Here is a 10,076-nt window from a genome sequence, read left to right on the forward strand (position 1 = left end):
GGCCGGCAGCACCCAGGCTGTCAGCGGCGGCAGGGACTTCTGGTGAGTGTCCCCAGCCCAGCGGCCGTGCGCCAGGGCCGGTGCCGGGTGCTGACTGCTCGCTCTTGTCCACAGCGTGAAGGTCTGGGACCTCCCACAGCAGACGGTGCTGCACTCCTACAGAGGTGAGTGCCACACCGGCCCCATCGCCCGGCTCTTCCTGGCCCCTCGCCGGTTGCTGCAGGCTGAGCTCAGTCCAGCAGCATCGCTGGTTATCTGTCTGCCAAACCACACTTGGGGCCGTGATCGAATGTCTGCCAGTCTGTGGAGTTTCCAGCACAGCCTTATTTCTTTGTCTGTTGTTCATTTGTCCTCACAAAATGAATGCTATAAGGCTTAGTTTGCCTTGCATCTCTAAGAGTATTTTAGAGTATTTTTTCTGTACTGAAATCTTTCTTCCACCTGCATACGATCGTGTGATCTCCTAACCCGTATTTGTTTCGAACAACAGCTCATTGGAGGTGCCAGTCTCAGGAGATGTGGTATTGTGATCTCTAGCCACAGCAGAGGCCATATTTTGTTTGATCCTCTCCCCCCGGCCCCTTTGTAACTGACCTGTCTGGAGGGGCTTCCCCAAGCTTATGCATGTCACGGGGACTTGACTGCAGTGGCTCTGGATTTGGCAGCTCATCAGTTTGGGAGGAAGCAGTTGGCTATTGCTGAGTAGAAGTTAACCCTGTATCTGGGCATAAACTATTCTTTATTACACTGCTGTGCCTTCAGCGGTCCTTGGGAATATGCGGGAAAGTTGGATACAATCTTTGAGGCTCTTTATCCTTTTGTGCTTTTGGTAGCTCACTCCGGTTCAGTGACATGTGTGGCTTCCTGTCCTGGTAAGGACACTGTGTTCCTGTCCTGTGCTGAGGTAAAGCTCGCTCTCTGTCTAAATCTACCCAATAAAAGCGATATTTTAGTTATTTACAGTTAAGTGCACTTACTGAGAAACCACCTGTTGTGTCACAAGCTGCGTACCTGTGTTATTTCAATGTTCCAGTCTGATAAGTTGCCAATCGGCTTACCAAGCTGATTTCTACAGGTTTGTATTAAAATGTGGGAGTTGCCAGCACTGTCCTGGGGATGACTGAAGGAGCTAACTTGCAGTTGATGGCAGCATCATTTTTAACACAAAGGAAGAGGTGGTGTGGGTTTGAATGTGGGTCAGTGGCGGTTCTGCAGTGAATCTGAGTTATGCCTACGCCCTGCCACAAAGAAGTTGTAGAAACCTTCTCATTCACTTTGGATTTATAGGACAGCAGAACTTTACTCTGGGACACCAGATGCCCGAAACCAGCTACTCGAATTGGTATGTTTCTGTATGCAGTCACTACTTGCGTATGAGTTTTTGTTGGAAGAAATAAATTATTTTATGCCTGACTTCACTATGTCTAACTTCAAATCTAGCGATCTGACCATTTGGGCAGAAAAAGCCTATTAAAACCTAAGGAAGTTTAATACTATCACAGAAGTACAATAAGCTTTTAAATATTTGTCTTAGTGCAGTAGCAGTGCTAACTAAGATAGCGTAGGAATATCTTTGTACTGTCTCTTTTCACACTCATCCTAATTTATTTACTTGCAGTTTGCAGTGCCTGTAATCACCTCCCTACCTCAGTCATGTGGCATCCACAGAAAAGTGACATCTTTGCTTTGGGTAAGGAGTGATCTTACTGACTTTAACCAGACAAATCAAGGTCTTCCTTTTCACATGACAATTTTGCTAATAACCTCATTCTCCCTTCCTCTCTTAAAGGTGATGAAAATGGAACAGTTGCATTAGTAGACACAAAGAATCCTGATTCTGCTCTCAGCTCTGCTGTGCATGCCCGAAGTATCACGGGGTTTGCATTTTCTACACATAGGTACAGTCTGATATACTGGCATAGAATGTGTGTCTACATACACTTGAAAGCCTTATTTGTTTTTAGAGTAAAACCTATGAGTACTAGTTTTGTTCTTTTTATCAAGATCGATAGTGAAGAATAGAGTAAACAAAACAACGTCTCACTTTTGACAAGGAGTGTGTGAATGTACATAAGAACGCTCTTGCAGCATTCAGAATTATTGACCCACTCACTGTGGGGATTTTTCTAATTACAGTCACCTCTGCTTGAAGAAGGATTACTTGCTTTCCGATGCTAATAGAATATTCTCGCTTAGTGTGCTGGCAACCTGCCAAATGATGATGAAAAAATTTTTGTAAGATTTGGTATCTGTTAATTCACTGTACCTGGGTCAGGCTCACTAAGAAATGTGCTTTTCGCAAGGTTATCCCTAAGCAGCTTTCTTGTATTTGATTGTTCTAATCGTGGTCTCATCTCTGTCCTCTAGTTCACCCTTACTGGCTTCAATCAGTGAAGACTGTTCAGTAGCTGTTCTTGACTCAGACCTCTCAGAGGTGTAAGTACTAGACAGAATGTATTCACTACTGTAGCCGTTTGTCTTGTTGACTTCTCATTAAGCTAATTATTTATCCGTATGCTGAGTGGAAGATGAGAACACTCCTTAAATAGGGGAGCATCATCCGAACAAACTAGCAGTTAGGAATTGCACAAGCCCATAAACTCTTAGTGACAATGCTTTATGGCTAATGGAGTGTTCATGTTTTCCAGGTTCAGAAACCGTTCTCATCGAGACTTTGTAAAAGGCTTATCGTGGTCTCCTTCAGACAATGCCTTGCTCACTACAGTTGGATGGGATCATCAGGTTTTACATCACACTGTCCCCATACCAACTGGTGAAGCTTCTGGAGTCAACTGTGTAAAAGAATAGTTTTATAAACTCATGGTCCAAATTCCTTCCTGGCATTACTTTGATTGTGCTGAAGTCAAAGGCGTGTGTGAACTGGAGTGGGTATGGTCTGTTGTCTGCCTTGAAGCTTGTGACTAAGAAGGTTCCTGTAGTAATTTTGAATTAGGCATAAATTAGTTACAAACCAAGCTTTACCCTCTCCTCAGGAGTTGGCTTTACCTGTGATAAGACTTCAGTATTTTACCCAGAAAAAAAATTTACTTCAGGCACAGAGGAGACTTGGAGAGACAGGGAATTAGGTATAATAAAAAAAATCAAAAAGACTCGATTCCTCCCTCAGTTCTCCAAACCATCCATGGAATTAATAGAAACATTTTTGGGGAGGTTAAAAACACCACCTCTTGTTAGCTGGATGCGAGAGCCTCACCCTTGAGCAAAGCTCTTTGCTATGTAAATCAATTCTTCCAACTGAATGGGAAGATGGGTTAGCATTTAAAAGCTAGAAGGGTTCCACTGCTGTCTCATTGCCAGCATGTGGTTTAGAGGGCTGGTCTTCAGTACCTACTAGTGTGGATCCTATGGTGAGCACTGTTTGTGCACTTCTGCTCCCTTGATGGGTATCACTGGGATACCAGTGCTTGGTGTGAGAAGTCAAGTATGCTGTATGATAAGGATCCCAGCTGTAGCCCTGTAATTAAAACACCTTTGTGATAGTGCATGACACATGCTGAAATACTGGGACCTCTGATGCTCAGCATTGGCTTGCAGCTGAGGCCAGCTCAAAGGGGCTGTTACTGCAGCATGCTGAAAGCCAAGAGCAGTTAGCCGTTGCTGTGCTGTTTGACACCATGTTCCATCTCCTCTGTGCTGAAGACAACTTATTCAAAGGTAAGGCCTGTGAACAAAAGTTTATGTAAGGGAAAAACTGGACTAAGGACTTCAGTTTTCATTTGCTTGCTCCTATAAACAGACTGCTTAGTGATAAATGAGACTCCTTATGCACTTGTGATGAGTGGCTTTTTGTGCTGGAGACTGAGGGGACCAAGCATTCCCATAATCCCCAAAACAGACTCCATATAATCCTTAGAGGTGTTTTTTGTAATATACCACATACTTTTCAAACTAAACTGTTTCCCTGGAACATACTTAACTGAAAAAAATCATTGCTCTGCATGCATTGCCACTGCTCTAGATGTGGCTTGGTCTGGCCTAATATTTCCTAGACAGTATAAAGCAGGTCCTGACTAATGAAACAAAAAATACTATTGAGATGAATGCTACTCCTGTTTCTTTAGCATGATAGCAACACTAAAACATACACCACTTCCAGTGGGCTTATCCCTGCATAAACATAGGTTTTAGCTGATCCAAATTATGCAGAGCCCACAATTAATCTTTAGGCAGACTAAGCTTTCCCAGGCTCTGTACTTTTCTCATACTCTTTCTAAACCTCATTTGCTGCTTTTTCAATTCCCGTGTCATAAAGGTGTTTACAGAGCAGACATCCTGATCTAGGGCAGTGTATGACAAGGAAAAGGTAAATGATTATAAAAACTGACACATTTCTTCAAAAGTACCCCTCGAACAACTAAAAAGTTACCTGTTATGGACCTCTGATGGTGTACTGAAAACTGAAATAGGTCTTGTGCTGTTTGTGAAAAAGTTGTCTTGGAAAAAGTGGAAGACGGTTTTTAAATAAATCATAGTTTTCATTTGTACCTGGGTATAAGTTTCACTGGGCCACTTCTGTAGTATTGAAGAGCCAGCTGAGATCATTCACACAGTTCCAGTGAAGTTGTGATTTCAGTCCCTGAAATTAAAGCCGTTCTTAAATAAATATGCACCGTATTACTGCTTAATGCTAGGGTCCTATGATTCTTCAGCACTAGTGCAAGGCAGGCTGTAAGTCAGTCCTGCTTGTTTTCAGGAAGCTTTTCTTTCCAAAACTTGAAGTAGGTTTTCCATTGTGCATAGCTAAAAAGAGGAGTTTCAAATGTCAAGTATTGAATCACGTGAAGTTCCTCACATTGCCACCCTGTGAGCAAAACACAACAGTCCATGGCAAAAAGCATGGTGGTGGAAGGTGGAGCCTAGATCAACAACAGGTCATTATCGATATATTAATCCTGTTCTTTTACAATTGCTGAAAGACTTTTAGTGTGGCAGCACAAAAAAAAAACCCCAAACGTTTCAGCATCTGGGTGAAGGTTTATGTTCTGCCACAGGAGGGCAGCAGCTGCCAGCTTGACAAGCGGCAAGGCAGCATCTCCCCCAAACGTTTGGACATTTCTTTAAAAAGTATCTATTTTTTTTTTAGCCACTTACACTTGGTTTTTTCGCCATCGTAAGAGAAGCACAGAAGAGTGGCAGTTTATCTAGGAGTCACTCATGTTGTGTTCGCTTGGCTCCTAGCTGATTGTACCAGCAAGGCCATATTAAATAGTCCCACCAACAGGCAGGCGGCGTGGCAGAAACACTGGCAATACCACACCAAAGCTTGTTGACTGTAGCTCTCTGCAAAGGAATTGGAGAATTCTCTGGGTTTTGCGATACGCTCACACTGTCTGGACTACTTTACATGCCGTTCACGTTTGGGGATGCTTCAATAACTACATTGTGGCTAGAGTAAAAGCTTCAAGATACACATTGCACGCTTCCCTCCCGATGAACCTGGTTCTGTAGCCAGAGCTGGATTAAAGAGGTGAGAATGTAAATAAGTATAATTTTGAGGAGTGGAGAGAATAAGCCACTATGAAGACAAGCCTGCCTTTTATGTTGCCGCTTGTATTGCTCACACAGTATTTTCAATTTTAAGTACAACATTCGAGTTAGGACTTGCAAATAAGTATGCAAGTTTCTTTACTAATGAAAAGCTCAAACCCAAGAACTATTTATAGAAGCACAGGCTGAACTGCACAGGCTCCTTTGCCAGCCTGCCTAACCAGCTGGATGTGAGGGGTGTTTGCAGAGTGCCAGGGCAGTTAGGGCTAGCTGCCCATTCATGCCTTGATTGGGCTTCTAAAAACACTTAAATTGCCACAGGGTTTATATCAACAACTGGTAAATAGAAATTGGACCAAGCCCTAGGTAAGCTGAAATTCAGACTGTTGCTGAGGCCAGTTTGAGCTACATTTTCCTGTCCTTTTAATCTTACATGCAGAGATCTCGATCTTGGAGCAGACGAACCACTTAAGCAACACTAAATAAAGACAGACCACACGTGTAATAAAACAATATGTCCAGACATATTTAATGCAAGAAGGTTGGTGTTCAGTGGCGCTCATAAATAAGACACTTGGACACTTTACAAGTAAAGCTATCAGTTATACTACATTAGCAGGTACTTTTGAGGAAGAGGCAGCTGCAGGGGGTAATTTAAGTTGTATCAAGACCTGAATGCCCAAACTGCATCAGAGAGTTGAAGTGAGAATAATTCCATTGCCAGGCTTCAAGATTGCTTTCAGCACTAAGACTGGGCTATAAGGCAGGTTGCTTTGCTCCATTACTACCCCTCAGTTTCTTCCTCTTCTATTGCTAAATTTATATAGTGAAACAGAGCTGGGGAGAAGGAGCAGAAATGGGAATCGGAATAGAGTTTATCTACGTGCTGTCCTGACAGTTACCTGACCAAGGAAGAGGGAACTCTTCCCCATCCCTGCAGCTGAGAGGTCTTTGCTCTTCATTACGGATTTAACTTTCTCCGTAAGTGCTTTGGCTGCCAACAGCTCTGACAGTGGTTTCTTTGTAACACAAACAGTTCCCAGTGGCCCCAGCATAAATGCCTAGTTGTTACTGAAATACTAGAATTTTGCTTAATGCATTCAAAATAAGCAGGGATAGCCCAAAGTGTTTAAAGAATAGAATAGTTCCGCTGCTTAAAACATTCACGCTAACCAGTTTTACAAGTGTGAGCAGAGTCCTACCCGATTTAGTTACAGCTTAGTCCACTATGCATTCCCAGAATGGGTGTTCTTTGAATGAATAATGGCTATTTCATAAAACTGACTTACATTATCATGCTTCTAATATTTAATATAAACAAACACACATCTGCTAGAAACAAGATACTCCACGCTATGTAACACCATATTACAACTACATATGAATTGTGTGTCTGGGTGAAACAGTAAATCTGAAATTCAAAGCAAGTGTCACCATTGTAGTTTCACATTGTGCTCTTAAAAAAAAAAAAAAAAGAAACTTGTGTTGGGGATATGCTCAAATTTAGGAGAATTCTTGAGGGGGAAAATTGCACACACACCATTTCTGGGCAAAGTCGATCTTGAAGGCCAAAGTCTCCCAACAAGCCTTTAAATTTAAAACTGCTTTTGAGAATTAATTTGCAGTTAGAAGTTATTTTGAAAAAAAAGTATCAGGAAGAAAAAACAATTAGGTTGCAATATTATCAGAGAGGCTTCTTTGTTTTGTTTCAAGTTAAACTGGTGAAACTTCATCCAGTACTAAAACATGACTCTGAAGCCACTCAAACAGGATCATGGCTTTACTTCCATAGACAGTAAGAATCCTCAAGATGCTCCTCACATGGAGAAACTTCCATGTTTTAAGGCAGGGGGGCTATTCTACATGACACTGGCACACTTAAATACCTGGATAGTTACTCCATAGTCACTTTTCTCCATAAATGTTTTTTAAAAACCAGCACCCAGATATTTAAAACGCTATTTCAATACTGGCTGGGGTGAGCATGTCTGGAAATCTTCCAAGTCACCGCGACTTACTGGCATAAAAATGCCATTTGAATTAGCTATTAGACCGATAATGGTATTTGCGTTTTCATTTTATTCACAGCAAAGTACAGTTCAGAATACTTTGATGCTGCTGCAATATTTGAAACAACCCTTAAATTATTAGATAAAGCTGGAAGTAACATAAAACATAGAATGTCAACAACATGACATTAATATCAAGATAACTCTTGAAAATTCCACCATGAAGGAAAATTTATCGCTGAATTTTGAGTTGAATTGTAGAGCAAAATCTGCTTACATGCACGCATACACACGTGCGTGCAATACAGGATAAGCTGGAGTGGAACTAATGATACTGCGTAGTATTGAAAATAGAAAGTGCTTTCCATAAAAGTAGACTAATGTCTCAAAGTGCTTTTAGTTTGTCAGTGATTAGAAAACATTCTCTACAAGTTTTTACACTTATCTTACAGTGATTTTCAGCAAGTTTACCTATAAGGAAGATTATATATTTCTAATTTCAGGAAGTTGGCTATTCAAAACTTTGGTCAGCTATCGTGAAACTGTATTGCTCGCTCTGTAGTATAAAATACCCTCTTTAAGGCTACTCAGATCTCCCACCCAACCGCATAGCCATCACTAGCTCCTTCAGAGAGGCACTGGCAGGAAGCAGGGACAGGCTTGCACGCACGCCCAGCACCCCGACAAGTGCTTATGGAAACAGCAGGAGCCAGGTCCCTTAGGTATGTCACTGCAGACATTCCACACACCAGGAGCATCGAATACTCTACAATCACACCAAAATTTAGCTTCTTAGTCCCCCAAATCAGACAAACTAAAGCCAAGTTCTCATTACAACAGTTTATAAGGACTCCGTGGCTTCGCTTTTAGAGCTGGGGTTTACGTGGGTATGAAGTGGCAAGAGACCCCTCGAGGAAAGCACCACCAGCACAGCACCTTGGTGGGTCGCTGACACCCACCAGCTGATAAAGGAAAAGAAGGATTGCTCAATGTCTTAAGTCTCCAAAGTGCTTTACAGCCAGCCATCCAGGCCTCACAGCCTTCTTCCATGAAGAATAATTACCAACAGAAACATTTACAGTGACCAAAAGGTGCAGGAAAGCAAGGGCCCCTACCCCTGAAGCTGCTGCCCCCCCCCCAGTTGCTTCCTGGAGAAGGGGGCTCAGACCTTCATGGCAGAGCTGCCCCCGGCTCGGCAGGACAGGCACTGAAAGCCAGGAGCTGTTTTTAAGGCATCGGCATAATTGATTTGCTGAAGGCCATTGGAGGAGGTAGGGACAGAAGAGGTCAGGATCTAGACATCCTAAACTCTATTCCATTGGCCTCACATCCTTATTTTAATCCCCCTACATTTAGCTATACACTGGCTTGTTTCCATTATGCACATCTCCCAGTTGGTTTCTCCCTACTCCCAAGCATGTTGGATTTAAACCAATTAAAAAAACCAAACTGAAAACAATCTCTCCAGTGGTGATGCTCTTTAAAGAGAGCTAAGGATGCTTTCTGGCTTTCTTGGAAGACCTATCAGGCTACAATTTTGAAAATAATACGGGGGGGCGGGAGATAGGAAAAGGAAAACCACGTTTGCTCACGTAACAAGACAGCAGCCTGTCCTCTGTAGTAACTACGCTCCGTGACAGTCTTTTGAGAAGAGTCCAAGTCCCAGGTTCATTCCCCGCCTTCTCCATCAGTAGTTTCAAGCAGTGTGTTTGCTGGCTGGGTTGGGACTGTCCCTGGTGCCCGTGGAGAAGGAGACGACCAACGCAGGCGCCTTCTCACCCCTTCCCAGCCAGACGAAGGCGGCGGAGCAGCCCCGCGGACAAGCCTATCGGTGGCCGCTCTGGTAGGCGTAGGAGATGGGCTGCCGTGTCCCGGGCCTGACCGTGAAGGTGTTGCTGGGTCCGCCATAGCCATACTGCGAGCTGCCATGAGCAGGTCTGGAGGGAAAACAGAGCGGAAAGTCACTGAAAGCCAAGGAAACCCTTTGTTTTTATTCAATATTGCAATTATATATTTTATTTTTTTTCCTAGCGGAGCAGGGCAAATTTTGTCACCTCCTGTCTCCATTCAGTGACGTGGGGAGGAGAGGGCGATGGGTGCCAGGGTTATGGCTGGGACCAGGGAGGAACCATGCCACAGCCGTGGCCCCAGACTGCGGCGGCAGGAGGAGACCCTGGCCGGGAGCGAGCACAGCCAGGCAGCCGGCGGCACTGCACAAGCCAAGGGGCAACGACTTCTTTTGGGCCTGTGCACTGCTCTGGGGCCAGCCCAGGGCCCAGCACTCTTCTCCTTCAAATCAAAGGGACACAGAGGACAGAGAAGGGGTCAGCTCAGGGGGCAGCACGTACCTGCTGGCTGCCACCACGCTGGCGGGCGAGAAATCCCCGTTCTGCCCCTTGTACTTGGCATCAGCCCCGGCACTGCCATACGGTGTGGCTTTCCCAGCAGCATCGATGGACGTCCGCCTGCCCTGCACGCTCGTGGGGCCGTTCCTGTGGGCAGAGCCGACACGGCGGACCCCCTCCCCGGCCGGGGGGCTGTACCCCCCAGGGCCATAGG

At 44.2% G+C, this 10,076-nt stretch overlaps 2 protein-coding genes across 2 annotated transcripts in view; one reads left to right on the plus strand and one right to left on the minus strand.

Annotated features, from left to right (window-relative positions):
* Position 1: 1 nt before the first annotated feature.
* WDR77 (WD repeat domain 77) lies at positions 2 to 3,137 on the plus strand (the record flags this gene model as incomplete). The annotated part of the gene is made up of 8 exons (XM_009331981.1): positions 2 to 42; positions 115 to 164; positions 834 to 904; positions 1,288 to 1,342; positions 1,619 to 1,690; positions 1,790 to 1,898; positions 2,368 to 2,436; positions 2,649 to 3,137. Coding segments are annotated over 8 exons (627 nt in total), but the record flags the coding sequence as incomplete, so codon positions are not given.
* Positions 3,138 to 9,342: 6,205 nt separating this feature from the next.
* Positions 9,343 to 10,076, minus strand: part of LOC103923599 (chromosome unknown open reading frame, human C6orf132) — a 10,674-nt gene continuing 9,940 nt past the window's right edge. Inside the window, exons 5-6 of the mRNA XM_009331982.1 lie at positions 9,866 to 10,074; positions 9,343 to 9,454 (exon numbers count right to left, since the gene is read on the minus strand). Of these exons, the coding sequence (XP_009330257.1) occupies positions 9,343 to 9,454; positions 9,866 to 10,074 (321 nt within the window). The remainder of the gene's footprint in view (positions 9,455 to 9,865; positions 10,075 to 10,076) is intronic.

Source organism: Pygoscelis adeliae, unplaced genomic scaffold (assembly GCF_000699105.1).
Source record: "Pygoscelis adeliae isolate BGI_AS28 unplaced genomic scaffold, ASM69910v1 Scaffold189, whole genome shotgun sequence".
In the NCBI taxonomy this organism is placed as follows: domain Eukaryota; kingdom Metazoa; phylum Chordata; class Aves; order Sphenisciformes; family Spheniscidae; genus Pygoscelis; species Pygoscelis adeliae.